Source organism: Patagioenas fasciata, chromosome 21 (assembly GCF_037038585.1).
Source record: "Patagioenas fasciata isolate bPatFas1 chromosome 21, bPatFas1.hap1, whole genome shotgun sequence".
In the NCBI taxonomy this organism is placed as follows: domain Eukaryota; kingdom Metazoa; phylum Chordata; class Aves; order Columbiformes; family Columbidae; genus Patagioenas; species Patagioenas fasciata.
Genome location: NC_092540.1, coordinates 1199615 through 1222463, shown reverse-complemented (window position 1 = coordinate 1222463; position 22849 = coordinate 1199615). Strand labels below are relative to the sequence as shown.

The 22849-nt window shown below is 59.6% G+C and overlaps 2 protein-coding genes across 5 annotated transcripts; both read right to left on the bottom strand.

Annotated features, from left to right (window-relative positions):
• Window positions 1-1195: 1195 nt before the first annotated feature.
• OPTC (opticin) lies at window positions 1196-4204 on the bottom strand. Of its 3 annotated transcripts, none has more exons than XM_071817623.1 (6): window positions 3868-4204; window positions 3343-3478; window positions 2222-2398; window positions 1917-2119; window positions 1709-1804; window positions 1196-1589 (listed from the first exon to the last, which is right to left on the bottom strand). In XM_071817623.1, exons 1-6 carry the CDS (start codon window positions 4087-4089, stop codon window positions 1419-1421), a joined length of 1005 nt encoding a protein of 334 aa, XP_071673724.1. In that variant the 5' UTR covers window positions 4090-4204; the 3' UTR covers window positions 1196-1418. The 3 variants fall into 3 exon arrangements, with proteins under 3 accessions (XP_071673724.1, XP_065710719.2, XP_071673725.1); XM_065854647.2 differs by having other exon boundaries at window positions 2222-2380; XM_071817624.1 differs by lacking the exon at window positions 2222-2398.
• Window positions 4205-6537: 2333 nt separating this feature from the next.
• PRELP (proline and arginine rich end leucine rich repeat protein) lies at window positions 6538-16268 on the bottom strand. 2 transcript variants are annotated; one of them, XM_065854605.2, is made up of 3 exons: window positions 16141-16268; window positions 9658-10609; window positions 6538-7896 (listed from the first exon to the last, which is right to left on the bottom strand). In XM_065854605.2, exons 2-3 carry the CDS (start codon window positions 10592-10594, stop codon window positions 7718-7720), a joined length of 1116 nt encoding a protein of 371 aa, XP_065710677.1. In that variant the 5' UTR covers window positions 10595-10609; window positions 16141-16268; the 3' UTR covers window positions 6538-7717. The 2 variants fall into 2 exon arrangements, with proteins under 2 accessions (XP_065710677.1, XP_065710678.1); XM_065854606.2 differs by having other exon boundaries at window positions 16149-16250.
• Window positions 16269-22849: the final 6581 nt, after the last annotated feature.

Below are 22849 nucleotides of genomic sequence, written 5' to 3'. Positions count from 1 at the left end.
TGGATAGATAGATAGATAGATAGATAGATAGATAGATAGATGGATGGATAGATGGATAGATAGATAGATAGATAGACGCAGGTGTTTCAAGGGTGACATGACACCATAATAAATCCTGGTGGTTTAGATCTAGCCTGAAAGGAAAGGCTGGAATGGCTCCAGATTCCCATTTACCAAGGGCCCTGGCTTTCGAATGAATATAATCCATATCAGAGTTGGGTTTTGCACAGAAATGAAAGGCAAGGGGATTGCTGGTGCACACACACATGCTCTGTGCCCATGCTGTGCCAGCAAGGCAGGATGGCCGGCAGGAGCATCCAGCAGCATCTGCAGTGTGCCCGTGGGTGAAGAGCTGGATTTTCTTGCAAGGTTTTCTCCAGCGCCTTATTTTGCCTCCCCAGGCCTGGAGGATGTGGGCTGAGCTCAGTGGTTTCAGTTTAGGCATTTGGATTCTCCAGGGATGTGTCATGCCTCTCACGGTATGTGTGTTTGTTACATGTGTATAAAAATATAGAGGATGAATACATTATATTTAAAATATCTCACCACTGGGCAGCTCTTCTCGGCTGTTGAAAGCCGGAATGATTTGAGATATTTTAACTCTTTCTGAGCGACTCTTTGCTGCGTTTGGCTCGAAGGCTCCAGTGCTGCTCCAGCTGTTCTCTGCAGCTGGAACAACCTGAACCCAGGGACACCCTCCCTGGTGCTGGAGACCCCAGCTGGCACCAGCACAGCTCCCAGTGGGGTCAGGGGAGCAGGGACCATGAGGCTGCAGGGCTGGGGTGAGGTAATGGAGAACTCTGCTTGCCCTGTGCTGAAGTTTCCCATTGCACCCTCATTGGGAGCACACAGAGACAGCCCAGCTGTGGCCACAGCTCACAACTGGGTGTGCCACCCTCCTCCGGAGCCACATGGACCCACCTGATGGTCCTGGGGACAGCTGAGGGGACAGATAGACCATGCAGGTCGAACCTGGTGTGGCCAAAGCATCACCTCTCTGGAGCAATGCAGGTCCCTGGCCAAGGAACCCCAAAAGCAGACATGAGAGGTCTGCCCAAGGCCACAGGAGGGAACCGAAGGACAAGTGGGACACAGGGACGTCTGTGTCTTTGCAAACCAGCATGGCTCACAAAGGAGATGCTGGGGCTGAGCGAGGGCTTTCCACCTCTCTCAGTGTTGAGAACGAGACACTGAATGCATTTTTAAAGTCTTGATTTTACTAGAGCTGCCCATCCCCTGCTCCGTTTGCCCCAGAACTGAGCTCATGCCTGCACAGCGGCTCAGCTCACACCAGGGTTAAAGGCATCTGCCTTAACCCCATGTTTTCCATGGGGCAGCCGGATCCAAGGGGGGTCTGGGTGGGGGTACGGTGGGTCCGGGAATGCTCGCCGTTGTTTCCCAGCACTGGGGCCATGGGCTCAGAAGAAGCGGCCGGTGGGCAGGCGGGGGAGGCAGAAGTAGGCGTTGGGGAAGAGGCTGAGGTTGATGGGGTTGCCGTCCAGGCGGATGTCCTCCAGCGCCCTGCGCACCTGGCTGTGGTCCTGGCTGTCGCAGAACGTGTCCTCGTGCATGGTCTGGATGTTGTTGTTCTGGCCAGGGAGGGAAAGGCAAAACCAGATTCAAAGGGCTGGGGAGGAGGAAGAGGAGGAGGTGGTGATGGCTCTGCTAGACTCAAGTACAGACAAACCTGGGTCCAAGCTCATCTCACCTGGAGGTGCAGGGAGCGCAGGCTCTCGGGCAGGGGTGCTGGGATATAATCCAGCTGGTTATCAGACAGATGGAGAAACTGCAGCTGCTTCAGGTCCTGTGGGAAGAGGGGGGAGATGAACCTTCCTGCTCTGGCCCTCTGCACCAACCCCGCTCCCCCTTGGCACATCAGGTTTGAGCCAAAACCAGTTGGCAGCCCCAGAACCCACCCGGAAAGCTTCGGGCCGGAGGCCGGCGCTGGGGATGCTGTTGAGACGGGCGTCCAGCCGCATGATGCTGCGGGGCAGCTCGGGCAGCGCCGTCAGCCTGTTCTCGGGCAGGATGAGCTCCTGCAGGCTGGGCAGCAGGCGGAAGGCGTCTGCGTCTGCCCGGGAGATGGAATTGCTGCTCAGGTCTATTCGCTTCAGCTTCTCTGGCGGGAGAGGAGGGAGGAGATGAGCAGGGATCCGTGCAGAGCCACTTATTCCCCCTGTGCCCCAGTGCAAACCCTGGCCCTTCCCTCGCCCCAGCGTACTCAGCCCCGTGAAATCGCTGGCCCGGATGGTGCCGATGCGGTTGAAGCGGGCGTAGAGATAGGTGGTCTCCGGTGGCAGCGGCGGGATGTGCTCCAGGTCGGCGTCGTCGCAGTAGACGGAGGTGCCGATGCACAGGCAGAGCTGGCAGCTGGGCAGGGCTGGGGGCACAGGCAGCCCTTGGCACGGCACGGCACAGCACGGCACAGCACGGCACAGCACGGCACAACATGGCACAGCACGGCACACCACGGCTGCCCCGTCCCCCCACAGCACCCCAGAGCGCAGGGAGATGGACGTGCCCACCCCTGCCCACACCGCGGGTACACGGTGTCCCCCGCACCCGGGGCTGTCACAGTCCCAGCACCTCCATCAGCCAAACAGCCCAGGGCACCCGGCAAGGAGCTCCCAGCCAAAAAAGCTGCTAATAAATGAGGCTGCTCAGGGCCAAATCCCTCCAGCGGGAGGAGGGGAGATGTGAAGCTGCCAAGCACAGCGGCCTTACACCCAGGGCTTGCTTGGCCCCCTTGTTTTTATCCACAGAAGGAAACGAAACAAAAGGAAACAGCTGTGCATCAAGCAAAACATCTGTCTGGGCTGCGTGAGGGTCCCAGCGAGGCGGGCGGGGGCGGCGGGAGGGGTGAAGCCGCGTCCCCCACCCACGGGCTCCCTCTCCTCTGCCCCAACGCCCGCGAGACTCGGCATCCATTAGTGGGGAGTTCAAAGCAGCAAAGCAACAATTTCCCTTTGCCTCCTACTTAATTTGTCCCAGTCCAGAGTGACAGAAAATGAATAAAGATATTTATCCCTCGCTACAGGATTTTAATTGTCACTAATCTAATTGCTACTCTGTCCGACTGTCGCAATGCCTCTGCTCATTAAAATGTTGCTGCTTTGCTGGAGCTCTGTTTCCCAGAAACGTCTCGCTGCAGCCCTCCTGCCTGCTGTGTGATAAGATGCACCCCCGGCACCCCTGGCACAGCAAATTGCTGCTGTCTGCTGCTGGTGAAGGGATTCGCTCCCTGTTCTCCGGGGCACCAGCCCTGTCACCCCCAGGGACATGTGGCTGCACCCCATGGGAACCAAATCACACCGGCTGTACCCCTGGGGGGTCGGCACTCACCCTGTGCGGGGGCGGGAGCTGGGGGCACAGGGCCAGCCGTGCTCAGGAGCTGCAGCTTCGGGGTTCCAGCCGTAGCGCCCAGGTCTGGGGGAGCCACGGGGTCCTTGGGGCGAGGAGCCAGGGTGCCCACCTCGATCTGCAAACACAGCCAGGGAGTGCTCCAGGATGGGCGGCACTGGGCAGGGGCTCAGGGGCGCTGGGCAGGGGCTACTGGAAAGCCAGAACCTCCTCGGAGAGCTCCCCTAGCTCAGGGTTACAGAACCCCCACCCTGTTTGCCCGGAGGGATGCGGGAGCCTCACGTCCCGCTGCCCGCAGCGATGCTCTGGCAGGGGACAAGGTGGATGGTGGGGTCTGGTAAAGCGCTTCCTGCCACCAGCAAGAGCGGTGGAAGAGCCACCAAGGCTCGCAGGCTGGTGCAAAGGCTGGTCCTCCCGCTGTGCCCCATCCATCCCTTGGACCGAGCCCCTTTCTCAGGATGCACCCAGGGAAGACCTGCCACGGGTGCTCTCCTGCGTCCCCCTCACCTTCGGCGCAAGGTCCCCGTAGTCATAGAGCTCCTCATAGTTGCTCAGGTCAAGGATCTCTCCGTAGTTGTCCAATGTCAGGTCATAGTTGTCCAGGTCCAGGTTTTCGTAGAGTGCAAGATGAGCTTTTGGCTTCTCTGCCTTCCTCCTCTCCTTGGCTGGGACAGCCCAGGATGTCCCCAGACACAGGCTGGCGATGCCCAGCCAGGCCAGGGTCCACATCCTGCACCCACTGGGATCACCGCTCTGAGGACAGCGCTGGGGACCACGGTCCCGGGAAACAGGGCTTGAAATGCAAGTCAGGATGGGGCCGGGTGCCCTGAAATGGCTGCAAATCGGCAAAGAGGGACGGGAAGGCAGGACCAGCACGTCCCGCTCTGCAGCCGCGGTGGGGACTGCGGCCACCCTGGGGGACAAACATCCTCCGCCCCCGGCCCTGGGAACGTTACACCGTCCCTTTTCATCCCATTTCACGCTCGGCTGGACGGTTGTTCAGGAGGGGCCCCGCGGCCGGGCTGCCCGCACTCCCCATCCTGTCCCCTGTCACCTCCTGCGGGGCTCAGCCCCGCTCTGCAGCGTTCTTTGAAAATACAGAGGCGGTTTGGGGAGGGGCAGCTGGTGCAGGTTCTGGGGGGCACAGCGCTGGTCCCCTCGGGGTGGGAGATGTCCCCCATCTCGCTTGTGTGCACCCACATGCTCTGGGACAGGTGGGCTGCTTGATACCCCCCATACAGGGCTCATTTCGGGGGGATGTCATTGCCAGGGCTGCGTCCTGGGGATGGGGACAGGGTGTGCACAGCAGCCCCACGCACACGCAGCCGCCCACTGCCGTGAAAACGCTCTTCTCTCCCACACTCAGATCGGAGCCCACGCGCTCACCCACCCGAGATGTCGCACCCATCTGCTGGGGCTCGCTGGGAGGGGGGGACACCCGGACACCCCCCCGTGCACCCGCAGCCCCCTCACCCCAGTGTCTCCCCCATGGGGGCAGCCCCAGCCCCGCTCAGCACGGAGCAGAGCAAAGGGTCACCGCTAATCTTCATTAAGCCCCTCATTAGGCAGCTTGGCAGCCACAGTGATGGAGGCAATGTGGCAGCTGGGGGGACGTTACAACTGACCCACTGCCTCTGCCCCTTGCAGGGGCTGCAGGTTCTTGCCCAGGATCAATTGCCGAGTCCCCCTCGCCCTGGGGACAGGGGACTTTGGTCCAGCATGGCTGGAGGGGACCCGGCTTTCAGATGGCGCCTTCTGCCCCAGCCTGGGGAGGGACCGGGGGCAGCTCCTGCCTGGCAGCCCAGCATGGGGGAGACTGCTGCAAAGCAAAAGCCTGGGCTGGGCTGGGCTGGCGGGGTCCCCCGGGGCTGCTGGTTTGCTGCCCTAGTGAAATAGCTGTTGTCCATCCCAGTGCCCACTTTGTCCCTTGTCCCCAGGGGCAGCAGCAGCGCACACCTGCGTGCATGGCATCACCCAATGGGTGCAACCCCTCCCAGCAGGGAGAGGTCCCTGCTCAGGCACCCACATGAGGTGGGGGGGGGGTCACCAGCTACAAGGGGGCTTGATCGGAGCAGTAACTCATCCTGCTCCAAACTGCTGCTCCCAGAGAGCCCAGGGCCCCCTCCCAGCACCCACCATGCTGAGGAGCCCCTTTGACGCCCACCCCAGCAGCCCCACAACACACACGGCAAGGGGGGGCTCCCCACACCAATGCCTGTTTGCGGAGAGAAGCCGTGAGCCGCCCCTGCTTTTGCAAACGCTCGGCTCCCCCGGGAGACAGGGCTGACTTCCCCGGGGGGGCAGCGCATGAATGCACCCCCAGGAGGGCATGATTCACATCCCCTCACCAAATACGCAGGTTTTCTTCTCCAGGGCAGCAGGCAGCCCGTGCCTGCTCTGCACACACACGCGCGTCCCCCGGCAGCGTGCAGCCCCCGTGAGCAGCCCCCCAACGCAGCCCATGCGTTCACACCCGCGCCCACGGCCGTCCTCCCTCGCCGCTCGTGATTCACGGGGGGGAGCAGCAGCAAGAGGAGGCTTTCGAAGCTGCGGCGATGGGGAGAAGCGGCTGCCTACACCCGCTCTGCTCGTGTGAAAACACACGCCCCCCGCACAACCACAGCCATGGCGATCCGGGGTCGTCACTGGGTGGGAGAGACACATCCCCCCATCTGCCGCTGCACACGTCCTGGAGCCCACTCTGCCACCGTGGGGACAAACTCACCCTGGGGATGTTTGTCCAGCTTCTCTGGGACCACAAAGGTGACATGGGGACAGCTCAGCCTGAGTTTATGCAACCTGCCCCAACACACATCGGCTTTTCCCAGCCGGCTTGCAGGGAGGACAACACCCATCAGCCACGGCCCTGGGAGCTCCAGCCAAAGTCGGGCTCTCCTAATTAGCAGAGGTGCTCGTTAAGACAGGCAGGAGCTCCATAAACCTGCCCACCGCCACGCTGCAGTCACTCAATCCCAGCCCAGCGTCGCTTCCAGCAGCACACCCCAAACGCCCCGAGCTCCATCTCCTGCTGCGGGGACCCCGGGGGTCACCCCATAGAGCTCCCGCTGCCGGGAAGCTTGGTCCCAACGGAGGAAACCTGGTCCCGAATGAAGCGGCAGCTCCCACGCGGCGAGGAAGATGAGGAGGGATCAAGAGAGGCAGGTCCGACCACGGCGCTGAGTCCCTTGTGAATCACTTTATTTCCACTGCTGCGGAGAGTAGGAGTGAAAATACCATTAAATTGAAATCAGTCGAGAACTACATATGTCTCTAGATATATCTGTACAGTCTACCAGTATATATACATACTATATATAAATATATACATAGGGTCTCCGGGTTTAAGGTCAAAACCTGTCAAACCCAACAAAGCCCACTGAATGAAGATTTGGAGAAGAGACTTTTATCATTAAAACTCAAGCCTGAATTAGCACGGGGTTTAATGAACCTTGCAGCACTGGGAAGGGGGAGCGTGTGGCTCGCTGACGCGTCCCCAGGCTGCAGGGAACACCCCTGTCCCGTTCCAGGAGCGGGACACAGCGTCTGTCTGTGCCCGTCCCAGAGAAGGGACCGTTTTGGTGGCTGAACACAAAGGAGGTAATGGCTGATTTCTTTGGTTGCTTGCTTTAGTGCTTATTTCAATTGGATTTTTTTTTTCCCCCTCTAATGCTTGGCTTTAAATCTGAATCCTCAGGATCAGGAAGAAAAAAGCTAACACTGCCCCCTAAACCCAGACACCCTATATATGCAGGTACGGCTATCAGAGAGGGAAGCAATACATGTGAAAAGGGGGACGAGGGGCCCTGGGCCGTGGCTCTGGCCAGGTCCCGCTGGCCAGCGCCAGCCCCCTCCCGCACGGCTCCTGCTCCCCGGCATCACCCTGCGCCCCATGGGTGGCCGTCCCCACCCAGCACACCGGAGCATCCCCGCTCCACCTTGTCACGGGAGACTCTTCCCCAGGGACATCGTGGGGTCCCCGAGTGCAGGCACCCAGAGCAATGACCTGGGCCCCCTGCTCAGCTCCATCCAGAGGTGTATTTGGCTGCAGCCGAATCCAACCTCCTGAAACTCTGCCGGGTGGAAGGGGAGAGACAACCACCTCCAGGGCTGGCCAGGGTGAGGGCAGGGACACAGGGACACATGGACAGAACTGCTGCAACCCGTGATGGCTGCTGTGACACGGTGCTGTCCTGCGGACAGTGGTCCCACAGCTGCTGCAGAGGAGGGAAGGGGGAACGCGAGAGGGGGATGGAGACGGGTGTGAGCAGGGGGAGAGGGGGCAAAGAGGGTCCCACATGTCAGGGGCCGAGTCTCTGTGCAAAGCCAAGTCCTGGGAGAGCTGTGCTGCTGGGCAGGGCTAGAAAACCACGGACTGCAGGAGGCGGAAACACATCATGAGGTCCAAGGGGATGGGGGGCTTGAGGAGGTTCCCGTCCAGCCGCAGGTACCGCAGCCGGGGCACGCTGTCCAGGTCCGACGGCGAGAAATCCTGGATGGACATCAGCGAGGTGGGGCAGATCTGCGTGCCGTTGATCTCTGCAGGGGGGAAAGGCGGGGTGCGGGTTAGAGGAAAAAGCAAGCAGAGAGGGACGGAGGGACGCCAGAGCCCCCCTCCCTGCCTGTTGAACCCCAAAACGTGGCTGCTTTGCTCCTGAGGGGGAGAATCCCCAGCCTCTCCCAGAAGACAGAGCAGCCCCAGTGAGAGGAAAATCTCGCTGTTGTTCAGAAATGAAGTAGGTCGCGCTCAGCCGCAGCGCAGGGGGGGATGCAGTGTCATTCGAGAGAGAAAAGGGATTATTTCAAACACGAAACCTGCCGAGCCAGCCCTAAGCCTTCAAAAAAAATCAAACCACCGAGGAAACACGCTCCAGCCCCGCTGCACTGGAGATAACGTCAATAACTGGCTCCTTGCTCGCTTCTGGATTTCCACGTGTTTCTCCTCACCCCAGGGCCTGCGGTATGGAAAACAAACCTGGCGATTCTTATGTTGTTACCCAGCTCCAGGGACTGGAACCTTATAAAAGCTGGGTGAAATGGGCAAAAGGAGAAGCTGGGACATGATGTGCGTGGTCAGGCACATCTCTCCATGGAAAGCCCCAGCAGGACCTGGGTACCAGTGTGTGACACCAGCAGCAGGCACCACCTTCAACACAAGGTCCCCTGTGCCCCCAGTTTGATGTTGTTTAAATAAAATGCAGATTAACTGGCATTTGAACCAGAAATTCATCACTGCATCGTTACTCCCTAGGAACCGAGCCCCTGAGAGAAGGGATGAGGCTTTGCGAGGGTTTTGTCCCTCTCCCTGGCATCACATCTCACAAAACCATGGGTACTTGCCTGCACAGAGCAGTTTCCTGCTGCTCCACCCTGGCTCTCGCTCAGAGCCGTGTCTGGGCAGGAGCCGCTGATTTTACAACCCCTCTCCTGCATAAAAAGCCTCACACCATCCTGCACAATGAACATCGCGGTGCAGAAGTGCTCGTGCCCCACCGCTTGTGGGGACCAGCGCCCAGCCTGGTGGTGTCTCCACAGGTGAGTGATGCCCTATGGGGTCCTGCAGCCCCCACACACCCCCAGCCAGAAAGAGCAGATCCCAGCCCGATTGTCCCAGCACACACGGAGGGTTTCTGGTAGCAGCACCATGTTCTTGCTCCCCTGCAGACAGCGAGGACAGCAGGTTGCTGAGCTCTATCAGCAGAAACCCCTGGGGTGCCCAGCAATGGGTCTCTGTCTTCTTCTCAAACGCACCAGCGACGTTTACACATTTCACCTCTCCCAAGAAACCGCAGCGCTTTGCCTGGAGTGGTGTGAACCGGCCCCGGTTGGTTTGCCAAGGCAACCTCCATCCCAGCCTTGTTCTCCCTGTTCCGCGAGGCTCAGCTTGAGAGCTGAGCCGGGTTATTTCGAACCATCTTGACTGCGTGTTTGGCATCTGTTCTTAAAATATGTGCACAGACTCTCCTTTCTAAAATATCCCTATTTCTGAGCCCTGCTGGGGAAGTAACTATTTAGATGGCAGGTGGCCCTGAAGAAGAGCTGCCCGTGGCAAGGAACAAGAAAAGCCCAACACCACGGGAAATTCAGCCCCTCAGATGTCATCCTAATCCTAATTCTAAACCTTGCCCACATGCAAATCCAGCCCCCTCAGGTCCTTGTTCAGCTACAAATTGCCCCAGCTCATCTCACCACTGCAAACCCTTTGAAGAGTTCACATCCCGCTGGGTGAAAAATGCCATTTTTCAACAAAACGCCATCCCCAAGCCCACCCGCTCGCCCAGGGCGGCCAGCAGAACTCACTCTCGATGGAGTTGTTGTTCAGGTAGAGGTGCTCCAGCTTGGGGCTGATGAAAGGCACGTTGGTGAGCTTGTTGTGGGCCAGGTGCAGGACCAGCAAGTTGGTGAGGTTGAAGGAGTCCTTGGGCAGCCCCTTGTCCGAGATCTGGTTGTAGTTGAGCCGGATGAACGCCAGGTTGGGGAACTCCTTGAAGTAGTCACTGGGGATGTCTTCAATGTTGTTCCTGTCCAGGAAGAGCTGGTGGATGGCACTGGGCACCCCAGGGGGCATTTTCCTCAGGATGTTGTGGGCAAGGTTGAGTTGCATGAGGTTCTTGAGTCCCTTGAAGGTGTTTTTGTTGAAGACCCCGTCACTCAGCTTGTTGTGGTGCAGGTCCAAGAGCACCAGGTTCTCCAGCTTGTTGAAGACCCCAGCAGGGATCTTGGAGATCTGGTTCCTGCTCAGCCGCAGCTGCTCCAGGTTGGGCGGCAGGAAGGCGGGCACCTCCTTGAGCTGGTTCTTCTCCATGTAGAGGAAGATGAGGTTTTCCAGCTTCTCCAGGACCCTCCTGTCCACCTTCCGGATCCGGTTGTTGTCGAGGTTGACCCATTTGAGCCCCGTGGCGTTCCTGAAGGACTCCTCCGGGAGGTCGTCGATGAAGTTGTTCTGCAGGTAGAGGTAGTGGATGCGCGGCGGGATGATGGGGACCTTCCGCAGGTTGCGGCTGTCACAGTAGAGGGCAGAGGGGAAGTCCGGGGGACAGTAGCATTCCCGGGGGCAGTCGGGGAAGACGGAGGGGGGACCCGGCGGCAGCGGCGGGGGCAGCTCCGTGGGCTCGACGGGCTCGACGAACTCGGGAGGCGGGCGGGTGGGTTTCCGGGGGGGTTTCCTCCGCTGCCCGCTCACCTCCGAGACCAGCACAAGAACAAGTGGGAGAAGCAAGCTGAAGGCCACCTTCATGGTCCAGATGTTTCCCTGAGGGAGGTGACAAGAAGAGGTGGCTCAGGGAGCACCTGATTTAGGTGCCACATCATCCCCTGCGTCCCCCATCACTGCAGCCTCCCACAGGCAGCAATTTACCCCAACCTGCTATTTTCCCTCCTTCCTCTTGGAAATCATCTTTAAATGCAACCCCTCTCTAGAGCACGAGTCACCGAGCCCCCCGGTCTCTGGCTCAGCTTTATGCCATTGGGGGGCTGGAGTTTTTTCATTTGGTTTGGGTTTTTTCCCCACGTATCACCCCCAGCACCCCCTCACGGAGCCTGGACCCCCCCAGGAGTCCCGACACTCTCCCCAAGGATGGATTGCCTCTTCAGGGGCCTTGATAGATTGGGTTTAATTTTGCACTTGAGCCAAAAAAAATCAATAATGCAGTAGGAAATTGGCTGAGCAACAGTATCTGGAGGCCAGCAGCAGTTAGCAAGGCAGCAAAGATGGATGGTCCTGTGCTTCAGGGACAAGGCTCTAACGCAGGACAGCCCATTTCCAAGGCCGTGCGATAAAAAGGGCATTTGCAAGATTATGCACGGGCAATACCGAAGGTGTTTGGCTGTACAGCTCCCTGCGCTGCCCAAATCAGCGATCTGCCACCTCCAGTCCCACCGCAGGGTGCTGGGCTGGCTGCAAGGCTGTTGCTGGTGGCTCTGCAGCCCTGGAGGCTGGCGGGTGCTGCTTGGTGCAGATGAGCTCCCTAGAAAGCCCCGTGCAGAAGGCGCTTTGGATGCTCCAGCACTCCCGGGGCCAGCTGGAGCGGCGGGCAGACACCCCGGGGTGCTCGCCAGCCTTTTCCCGGCAGCGCTTGTCACCCCAGCAGGAACAGAGCCGAGCTGGATGCACGGCGAGGCAGATGGAGGAGCTCGGGTGGGAAAGAGAACCGAGAGAGAGGAGACGGGCAGGAAGATGAGGAGGCTCGGAGGAGTCCCAGGGCTGCGCTAGCCCGGCTCCCTTTGATCCCACGCATTCCTGGGCTCCAATAAGTGACTTTCTCCAAGAAAAGATCCTGTTCTCGCCCTCCCCCCCCACTCCAGACCCAGCTTTTTACTTTCCTTTTGGTCTCCCTCTCCCATCTGGCTCTGGTTAACCCTACAAGCCTCACACGCCGGCTGGTTTCAATCAGAGCTCTGGCGTCTGGCTGGGGGAAGGGAGGAACGGGGGGAAGAAAAACGGGGCCCGAATGCTGCCAGATATTGAGCTCGGCAGTGCTGCAATTCAGTCCCCTTTGGGGACATACGAACGTGCTTCTGTGCTGTAAGAGCTTGGATCCAGCGGCGGGCTGCAGAGGACGGGCAGATTCGTGACAGGGAGCTGCTCTACGTGCAGTCCCGTCCCTGGCCCCGCAGCCGCTTTCCCAGCCATGTCCCTCCCCGCACGTGCCTCTTCCCCACACCTTGGCCCAGAGCTTTCCATGGGATTTTTGCCTCAGCTCCAGAACTCAGACCTGGATTTTTAACACCCACAAGGCTCAGGGGAGCGCCGAGGACCAAGATTTGTGCTTGGTCCGTTGCAGAGGGGAGGAGGCAGCTGGGGCGCGATATTCCAGCCAGCACACGCTGCGATCCGGGCGCTCAGCTCCCTCCACCCGCCGAGCGATGCTCAGCTTGGGCCACCCAGCAGCTGCCCCAGGCAGTGTCACAGGGAGGGAGGGGACAGGGCAGGGCTGTCACCCTGTTGGTCTCAGAAGCCGGCTGAGCTCTCCTTGGCCCCACACAGCCTACACCATCCCCTCCATGTGAAGCTTTGACGCTGCAGATGTTTAGGGACTCGGCACATAGCAGAGATAGTTAACAAGCCAGAAATTCAGGCTGGAGAGCGGCAGCATCGTGTGGCGTTTGTCAGCACAGAAGGAAAGTGCTCGGGAGGCAGATGCAGCCCCTTTTATCCGCTGCACCACCTGCAACCCGCTGGCACGTCCCCATGGGGACCGTCACAGACCCTCTGCCCGTCGCAGCCAGCGCTGCCACCACCCTGCTCGCTGCCGGTCCCCCAGCCTCCCCCTGCAAAGCTGCAGCTCCCAGCGCTTGGGGAAAGCAGGACCCGCTTCCAAGCGACCTGCAGGAAGCCAACTCACAGCCAGCGCTCCCCGCAACAGCCCTGCGGCCGGCACGACAGGGACGCGACCAGCCCGAGGCCACCACAAGCTTCACAATTGCCTCCAACAGGCTGGAAGGTTCAAAGCCAGCTCTCCCTGGCCCGAACACAGTCAGCAGTCTGTTCTCCATCAAGTTTCATGCAGTTGAGTTTACTGGCGTGAACGCAAGAAGCCAGATTTTAAAATCCCACACCCTGATTCTGCACGAGCAGCCCCTGCTCTGCAGCCAGAGCCCCCACACAGCCCCTGCTCTGCAAACCCCTCGGCCTCTCTCCCCCTCCCTGCCAGACAGGGCGGCCCAGATCCCAGGGACCCACAAGGAATCCGTGCAACTGGAGCAAAGTTAAACCATGAAGCAATGAGTGCATTCAGGAACCCAGCTGCCTGGATGGAGAAAAGGCTCGATTCATGGACAAAACCAGCGCTGACACCTCCCGAGCTGCGGGCTGGGCTGGGTGCAAGAACAAGGCACCCAACAGATGCCAGCCCAAGGTTTTTCCCAGAAAGAGGCAGCTGCTCCCTCAGTCATCCCATTACAATTGACAAAAATTCGGTGCAACAGCTGGAAATTCCAGCCCCAAATGCCACCGGTGTTTGCTTTCCAAATAGTTTATCTTCACTGCACCCCGCTAACCCACAGCTCCCAAACGGAGCTCAGTGCCAGCCCCACCACTGCTGCCAAGGGCAGGCAAAATCACAACCACTGGGGCAAGAGTGAGCTATGGAAAGGTCACGGGGCGATTTATCACGGGCAGAAGTCCTGATGCTCTCCCTTGGGTGCCTCCTGCCCTCTCCCCCCCTCTCGCAGCAGTTGGACAAGCAGAGAGCAGCAGCTGCCTCCAGATATTTATCACCAAAGCATCTGAGCCCCCCGCTCCTCTGGAGGGGCTGGGAGGGATAAAGGCGACCTTTACTTTTGGGACAAGAGGGCAAAGCCTCGCTGGCTGGACCAGGGATCCTTTCCAGCACGTTGCCCATAACCCTGGCTGCTCCCACCACAGCTTTCCCACTGGGACGCCAAATCCCCACCATCCCTGCAGCCCCCAGGCTGGAAAACACCCTAACACAGCCTGGGAACCTGCACGTTGGAGCAGAACAAGCTAAAAACAACCAAAAGGAGCCAGCAAAGCTCCCTCATCAGCTTCCCTCGTGTCCAACCGCCACAACAGTCTGGGTCTGATCAGCTGTAACCAAAACAGGGAGCTCTTTATCCAGCGGCGCTGGAGAGCTGGGAATGGTGGAAAAGGGCTAAATCCAGCTCGAGGCTGTCCTGGAAGGGGAGGGCAGACACGCTGTCACCCAGGCGTCCGCAGGGTTCCCCGGGGAGCTGAGCCCTGATGCAACAACCGGCTCTTCTCGCCCTTTCCCAGCACTTTCCCAGCGAGAAGCGGAGCCGCTGCTCAGCTGGGGCTGGAGCTGGACATGGTCAGGGTGGCCATGGGGGCTCGGTCCTGCTTGTGGGGACAGTGCTGTGTCCCCACAGCGGACGGGTGTCCCAGGAGACCCTGCTGGAGAGCAGCTCGGACACACTCCTGGGCTCTCCAGCAACACTTTTGTGCTCAGCCTGAGGACTGCGAGACATGGGGACAGCAATGCACGGCTCCTGCATCCCTCTGTGTGCCAGGAGCGTTTCCTCATGGTACCACAGTCACCAGACACGTTGCGAAAGCCTCGTATTGCGTTCACTGCTGCCTCCAGCAGCCTCCTCCCGCAGCAGGGTCTGTGGGAAGGCAGGCCTGGCAGAAAACACCTTTCTGCTGCCTTCCCTGTGTCAGCAATTCCTCCTCCTCCCTCGCTGCGTGTCCAGACCCTTCCCAGGGCTTCTCGCACTCAGCCCACCCGCAGACCTCTCTGCCACACACGCTGGAACTGCCTGGACACAGACAAAAGCAAATCCCGGGAGAAAACGTTGCCAAAGCAACCGCAGGCTGGCCCCCAAGCCTGCCCCCCACGCACACGCTGCTCACCCCACGCAGACACCTCGGTCCCCCCGGCTCTGCTTTCCCTAAGGGTGGGAAACTGCTCTGCTGCCTTATCAGCTGCTGCTGCCTCATCCCCAGGGCAGAGGAAACCTCCCACAGCTGCGCTCTTATCTCTTCCCAGGTGCAAAGCCCTGGTCTCTCGCCCCGTCCCGGGGCAGCGGGGCCACCCCGCGGTTCCAGGGCCACCCCGCGGTTCTGGCCCAGGACGGGGCGCGTCTGGGGCGGCAGCTCCGGCAGCTCCGGCAGCTCGCGGGATGCACCACATAAGGAAGGCCCGCGATCATCGCAGGCTCCCAGGAACGTTTCCAAGCCCTCGTGCGCGACATGCTTTGCGTTCGGCTGCCAAGGAGATGAATTCCCACTTTCTGCCCTGTAGATGCTTTTCCTAAAACTCTCAGCCAAGGAAAGGCAGGTTTGGGATGAGTTTCTTCTGCACAACAAACCCTTTCCCCAGGACTTCAGCAAACATCGCTGCCCTGTTGCTTCCTCCCATCATCTCCTGCCTCTGCTGGAGCACAAACAAAGAGCTGGCTCCAAACAGGACCCCCATGGTGGGATGCAGGGAGGGGGCTGCACTTTTCCCCCTGCCTGGAGCAGAGCTGGCTCAGACCTCCATGGTGGAGGCAGCAAAATTGATGTTACATCCCAGGCACGGCTCTGCCTGCTGGGCAGGAGAGGGGGGCTTTACTGCCTACATTTTGGGACAAAAAGCAGCTTGCTGCAAAGCACCCCTGCAGCACCGAGGTGCCGTTCGGCTGCTCTCTCCCAAAGCAGCTCGATGCTCCCCACTCCGGCACGGGGGGGAGGGCTGTGCACAGCCCCCTCCCAAGCAGCAGCTCCCACAGACCCCCAGCCATTTCCCGGCTCGTCTGCAGAGCCAGCGGGACAGCAGGAGCCGAGCTCTGCGCGGGGAGGGACGGGGACAACGCTCCCGGGGGCTCCCCGGTAGCAGCCCCGGTTCCGGGGTGTCTGCCCCCCTCTCAGCGCCCCCCTCCTCGCACGCTTCCCCTGCTGCTTCCCAAGGCAGGGATTGTCCCGTAACCCCCCGGCACCCCCAGCTCTGCCCCCCGAGCCGAGCGTGCGTGGGGCTGCGAGCGTGTGAGAGCCCGGGGGGAGCACAGGGGGTCCTCGATCAACACGGCGGAAAGCGCCTGGTGGGAGCTGCAACACGCGGGACTTTCCTGTGACTTTGCAGCCCCAAGTGTCCCCCTCCCAGACCCACGCTCGGAACAACTCTTGCAAAAAAAAAAAAAAAGAGAGAAAAAGGAAGGAACAAAGACTCCAGCTGCTGAAGAAGAGGAAAACGAGAGGGGGGAAAAAAGAAAGAGGAGATTCTGTTGGCATGTGAGAGGGGCTGGAGAGGGCAGGAGCATCGTGGACCAGGGCAGCGTCCTGGGTGGGACACGAGCAGGGGAAAGCACCTGCCCGCAGCTTACCTGCGCACCTCTCCCTCAGCCCGCTCTCAGCAGCCCCAGGACAAGTTTCTCCGGCCGGCTCCGGCTCCTCCTCCTCCCCCTCCTCCTCCTCCTCCTCTCGGCTCCACCGCGAGCTCCGGGCCGGGCGCGGGGTTTTGTTCGTGGGCGCCGGGGCCGGGGGGGCGCGGGGGGCGGGAGGTAGAGCTGGGCCGGAGCCGCGATGACAACAATCGCGTCTTTCTCTGGCAGCCAAGCGCACCCCCGGGCGGCGCGCAGCGATCGCGGCTGCGGAGGCCGCTCCGAGCCCGGCTTCAAAAACAAAGTTTCATTAATCATTTAAATGAGCCCTTCCCTTGCCCACGGCCCCGGGGTTGCAGGAGCGGGTGTTCGGGATGGTGCTTTGCAGCAACGCGGGGTGTGGAGCGTGAGGCGCTCAACGCGTGTCACCAGCGGGGCTGTCCCACCCGGTCCCCCACCTGCACAGCCAACCCGTGCTGGGGTCTCTGCTCCTGCCATGAAAGACAATGGAGGGTTCGTTCACTCCCAGTGGGTGACAAGCTTTAATTTAAATCCTGATGACACTTAATAAAGAGACACACACACACACACACCCCCCCCATCCACAGGACCACTGGGTTTTGCGTGGAGCCTCAGCCAGGTCCCGGGCTGGAAAACTGCCAAGCACAGAGGGGACACGGCCAAGGAACCCCTAGAACATCCCATGGTTTCGGATGCTCAGGGGGAACATTTTGGCTCCAAGGAGCTCCCAGGCAGCCTGGGAACTGTTCCATATTCGGACAAAGCTCAGGGGGGAGTGAGGATCCCCAGGGGCACAGTAGCCATGGGGATCCCCCTCCTACAGGCATCCTGGTCCCAGGCATCCCTGGGATGCAGGATTTGGGGGGCAGGGGGTCCTCTCTCCAGCCAAGCCAATCTGCAGCAGGGGCCAGGAAACCCGAGCTGCTTTGACTCCTTGAAACCCAGCCCAGACCCCACTGGAGGGTCCCCACAACCCTTAAATATATCTGTTCCCAACACGGTGCCCTTCCTCTTGCCCCAAAACCAGAGCATTGCTGGTGGTGCTGCTCACCGACCGCCGGGGCACTCGGGTGCCTGAAAACCAGCAGGTAGCTCAAGCGCAATCCAGGAAAAGGAAGGGAGAGAAACCACATTGGTATTTCACATCGTTTAAACAAAGGGTCCAGTTGGAGATGTGTGTTTGCCAGCTGGAGAAGGATCAGAATCAATAAGGAAAGAATATACTGTTTGGAGATTCATGCCAATTGCTTTAAAAACTACTCAAAAACCCCCAGATCCATGAGGATGTTTAGTGTTGGGTTTTTTCCTGCTACAGATACTCAGCTGGGCAGTGAAAGGGGGAAACTGAGGCACCAAATGGGGCAATTGCTTGCACAAAAGCCGCTCTGTGATGCCAGGCGTGGAAAGGTCTCACATCCTAGACCTCAACCAGCGTGCTGTCCGACCTGCGGGGCTGCTAACACAGCTCCCGAAACCTGCAGCGAGTCTGGTGAGGATAAGATTCGCTCTCAGCCAAGGGACTTTGTTGAATTTTCTTCCTGCAGGAATTTGTTTCAGTGTCCAAGTTTTGAATCCACCTTCAAAGACATCCTTTTTTAACTTTTAAGACACAACAGGCTGCAGCCTCGAGCGCCGCTCTGGGCACCACACACTGGGTTTATTCTACGTCTGGAGCCAAATCCGGCCCCGCTCTTGCGGGCAAAGGGGATGGTGGAGGGTGGCCGTGGAGCAAACCTGCTCTCACGGCTCTTGGTGTCTTGGGGACGTCCCATTTTCAGTGGCTTAGCAGCATCCCAGCCACCCCTGGTCCCCCGTCCCTTCTGTTTGTCCCCTTTCCCCACCACGGCCTGTTTGTTCTGCAGAGGTTTGTTACAGAAATACCGCTTTGGTCTGGCGGAGGTAGGAGAGGAAATGTTTGAGCGTGAAAGCAGTGGGAGACAGAGCCAGGGCTGCGAGAACGGCCTGTCTGGATCAAGGGACAGCAGATAAACACAGAGGAATGTGGTCCCTGGTGAGCCCAGGGGCTGCATCCCTCCAGCACATTAGCACCGGGAGGTTTCGGCACCCAGATGTGCCCCCAAATGAACAAACACGGGCGAGGGGCAGCAGAGGGCATGAGGAGGGGGACACGAGCAAAAAAGCCCCCGTTAGAGCTGGTGACTTCATTGTCTTCTGCTGGGAAATGTTAGATGGGGCAAGAACCTGCATCCCTCATCCTCCCCATCCATCCCAGCCAGACCCCTCATGCACTGCGTCACAGCGCTTGTGCACACGTGTGGTTAAATAAGGTTAAATTAGCGTCCCCTTCCCCTGGCAGAAGGTCCCACCCTGAACTTCATCACATTGATCTCCACCAGCACAGGCTCCCCAGCTATTTGCAGCTCAGGCTGCCTGGGCACAGCCCCAGGGATGTCACAGCCCCAGGGACGTCACAGCCCCAGGGACGTCACAGCCCCAGGGACGTCACAGCCCCAGGGACGTCACAGCCCCAGGGACGTCACAGCCCCAGGGGTTTCCAAAAGGGGAATTTTGCAGAGCAAAGCGAGGCAGGAGGGTCCTCAAAGCAGGGTCACCTTCCCCACACCACAGCCTGGGCTCCTCAGGAATTGCAGCCTAAAGTGTTTGTTTGGCCAGAGGGAGATGCTTACTCTGTATGTTACCCCAGCATCAGCCACCCCAGCCCAAGCGGAGCCTCCGCTGTGCTCGGTGCGGTGCGAACGCAGATGTTTTACGGTGCGGAGGTTCTTTCTGGTGGCCAGATCTCAAAACTCCCTTCAGAGAGCTGAAAAATTTAATTTCAGAAAGGAGGAAACAAAAAAGCAGCAGGAAACCTGAGCTGCCCCTGCGGCCGCTCGGTCTGAGCAGCGTGTGCTCTATGCAAAACGCCACATCTCAGGAGTTGAGCAGCAAAGCCTCGCCAGCCGGCTGTGGCCAATGGTGTCACAGCGAGGGCCACCGAGCAGGGACAATGGGAGCCCAGAAGTCCCCCCAGAATGATGGTTGGTGGTTTGGGATGGACCCATTTCCCTGGGACTGTGGTGGGAGGGTGCTGGGCTGCACTTTGGGGTACCACGGCTCTCCCATGCACAGCAGCCTCTGCACACCAGAGCCAGAGAGCTGGGAGAACGTCACCGTCACCATGAGCCCGGGAGAAACACTTGGCTGCGGGCAAAGTTCTGCGGGGGAAGTGAGCGAAGGGGAAAAGTATGTTGCTTTGTAATGCACAGATCCCGCTCGCACGTTGCTGAGATGCTGCATGATGTGCGTCCCCCCCCCGGCTGCACGTGGGGCAGGGGCAGAGCGCGATGCTCTGTGTTCACCTTGGCATCTCCAGCAAACATCTGGAAACAGCTGGGGATGTGCTCCATGAGCATGGCCACCGAGGGGTGTGGAATGTGCCCAAAATGGCCCTTGCACAGAGCAGCCCCCAGCCCCAAACGCTCCAAAGGCACAAGGATGAGCGGGTTCTGCTCGCTGCTTGGCTGGGGAGGGCGTCTGTGTCACTTTGGTCACCCCAGCACGGGGAACCCAGCACACAGGGAGGAGGTGGCCTGCATCCCTTCCTTGCAGATGTATTCACCCCAAATACCTGTCCCTTCTTCTCAGGCACAGCCTGGCCTCTCCGTCCATCCCCGAGCATCTCACACTGCTGGAACCAGGGAACAAAACCCCCAGGGACCAGGACACACAGCATCACCAGACAGACGGACAGAGGCAAGGCCAGGCTGGAAACAACAAGCTGCACTCGCTCCCAAGTGAGAAACGCAGCCGAAAAGGCAGCTGACCTCTGCCCGGCCAGGTGTTCGAGAGAAAAGAGAGGAAAAACAAGAAATAATCCCTGTTTTGAGCACAGCTGCTGCCTTGGTCATTAAACCTACAGGCAAATCTCCCCTGGAGAAGAGCCTCGCGCAGCGGGTGTGGGAATGGAAAATGCCCGCGAATCGCTCGTCCTTGGCACTGGCTCTGGGCACAGACGCAGCAGGGGACATGAACCCCGCGGTGGCTTCTGACCCGCAGCTGTAAACCCCCTTTTGCTCGGGTTTTGCTGGCGACACAACACCGCGTGAGGAGCCAGGAAGAGCCATGAGCCAGCCGAAAGCAGGATGGTCCCAGCAGCTCCTGTCCTGCCCCCATCACGGTCTGAGCGGGGATGTGGGGAGGGGAGAAAGGAGGATCCACAGCCCTGCCAAGAAGGGCAGAGACCCAGCAAACCCATCGCCCGGAGGAGCCGCAGGCCCTGCCAAGTGCCGGGCAAAGCGGAGGGCGGGGGGAAGCTCTGTGACAGGGACGGGCCCCACCGTGGGAACGGGCACTGCGGCACACAGGGACCTCGCGCCTGTCGCAGCCGGGGTGGCCGCAGCGTGGCCACGGCCACCGGCTCCGCTCGCTCTGCGCCACACCACTGACCCCCAGCCCTCCTGCCCCACCTCCCCTCCTCTGCGCTATTCTCGTGGTTGCTTTAAGTGCAGGGAGGGCGTATAGAATTCATCAAACCTCACATTTCTCAGAGATTAAATCATGCGACTCATTTCTCCAAGGGAGAGCAGTCCAAAACCTTTTTTTTTCTTCCTGCAAGGCTGAGCAGCCGCTTGTTCGTTGTTGGTGGGGGGCACGTGGGCTCCCGGCTGCAGCACCGAGCTGAGCATCGCCCTGGGACAGGGCTGCTGTGAGAGGTCCTGTCTCTCTGCTCATGCAACATGAGGGCTGACGTTTCAATAAGCAAAGACAAGACGGTTCCAAGCTCCCCGGGGAGGCTCCTGGGGGAAGCAGTTAGTTGCACCCTCCCCAGGAACACGGCTGCACCTCGGAGCCCACATCCCACCTCCTGACCCCCGAGCTGCCTCCAGCACCTCCCCACCAACTCTGCAGAAGGGGAAACTGAGGCACACCCCAGGGAGCAGACCGGGGAGTGAGAAGCAGGCGCCCTGCACCCCTAGCAAACCCAGCACAGCTCCAGCACCGCCAGCTCTCCAGTGCCAGCCCTTGGAAAACCAGGATGTCCCCTCCCCGCTGCTTATTAGCTCCAGCGGTTTGCCCTGTCACTGAACCAGCTCCTATCGGTGCCGGGTTTAGCAGCACATCACGCTGGGAGCAAACCGCTTTGGAGCTGAATGAAGGCGTTTTCCTGGCTGATGGTTTCCCAAGCACAAAGCAGCTGCGGAGGGGACACCAGCTGAGGCCACCACGTCCATCACCTCCCACCCCAAGGGTGACAGGCACACGCGCTCACGTCCTGCTCATGTTTTGCCACACTTTGCTCACTCCTTGGTCTTTTGCAGGTGTCCCCACGCTGTCACCTCGAGCTCTGCAGTGCTCTGCCCGCCAGCAGCCACGCTTTACTCGGCTTTTAGCAAAAGAGACAACAGCTTTCCCCTCTCCTCCTCACCACGCAGGCAGGACAAGAGGTAGATGCGACCCCCCCAGCACACCCCGTGGGTTCAGCCATGCACGGCACACTTTGGATGATGCCAGCGGCAGGGATGGGGGAGCCGCGCTGGAAAGGCTCCATCCAGCCACGACAGCACTCGGGAGGGCGGACGGGCTCGTGGTGTCAGCTCAGCAGTGGAAGAGCTGCCAGTGTTGGTTAAAACAAGAACAAGGGGGCGATTCAATGAAACTCCCAACGAAGCGCACTGGAAACCACTAAAGCAAACATTTCGAGCCAAACACACAATTAACTGGTGGGACCCATCACCACAAGATGCCGCTCAGGACAAGGGTTTAGTAGGATTTTAAATGAATACATTAAAAAATACACAAAGGACTGCCCATCCATAGGGAGACTGGGGACACTGGGGTGGCAGGAGTCAGGAGGACAGGCTTGGACAAACCAAAAACCATTGGGGATGCAAAAGAAAGAGTCACCAAGCTGCGATGGGCATCTGCCCTGCCTTCCTGGGTGACACTCCCCTGTCACCACTGGCTGGGAATTGCTGTGCCCCTGGGAGCCCGTTGGGGGTGGAATCGGGGTGTCCCCCAGGCCGGTGCCCCCGAGCCCTCCAGCCGCTGAAGCAGTGCCCGGAGCCGAAGGCTCCATCGCCTCCCTTGCACCGTCTGGGCTCTGCTGTTTGCAATGGAAACACCCGAGTGGTGTCTGGTTCTCCCTTGGGTTTGGCCGCCATCCTCGCCTCCTCCTTCTGGGCCAGTGTTTTTCCTCTCCGAAGGCAGGAGCCAGCCGGACGCCTTCCTCGCACAACACCAGCTGTCCTGGGAGCCCGAGCGCTGCTCCCCCCGCGCCCGGCACAGCCCCGGGGTCCCGAGAAACTGATTGGGACTCTGTGATTTCGGGTTAATATGATCAAACCAGCCCCATCCTGGTCAGCAGCCCCCGCTGGATGGAGCATGTTGAGGAGACCCTTGTAATCGCTCTTTTCTGTTCATAGACATTCTCCTCCTGTGCAAGAGTGGAACGTTATGGAAAAAATTCCCTAGCAAGATGATATAACTGCATTATTCTGGTGGAAACAACAACGTGCCTTCGACAACAGCCTCTTGCTCACTCAGCTGTCCCCAGGACAACCCCAGCTTGGGGACAGTCACCACCAAAAGCATTTCAGCCCCAGCCCAGTGGGGAGATTTACATGGAGACAGCACCGAGCGCACAAACACGAGCTGCACGGGGGGGACGGTCCCCAAGGTCCCTGAGCCCACGTGTGTGTGTGATGGGGAAGCAAAACCAGAGAACACAGAG

Bases quoted from the DNA above. Each gene is read 5' to 3' on its own strand.
- OPTC (XM_071817623.1), bottom strand. From the start codon at position 4,089: ATGTGGACCCTGGCCTGGCTGGGCATCGCCAGCCTGTGTCTGGGGACA. The intron at 2,120-2,221 runs GTACGCTGGGGC...CTCTCCCGCCAG, and splicing joins CAGCGATTTCACGGGGCTGA to AGAAGCTGAAGCGAATAGAC. The intron at 1,590-1,708 runs GTGAGATGAGCT...CTCCCTGGCCAG, and splicing joins TGCGCTCCCTGCACCTCCAG to AACAACAACATCCAGACCAT.
- PRELP (XM_065854605.2), bottom strand. From the start codon at position 10,594: ATGAAGGTGGCCTTCAGCTTGCTTCTCCCACTTGTTCTTGTGCTGGTC. The intron at 7,897-9,657 runs GTGAGTTCTGCT...TCCCCCCTGCAG, and splicing joins GAACAACAACTCCATCGAGA to AGATCAACGGCACGCAGATC.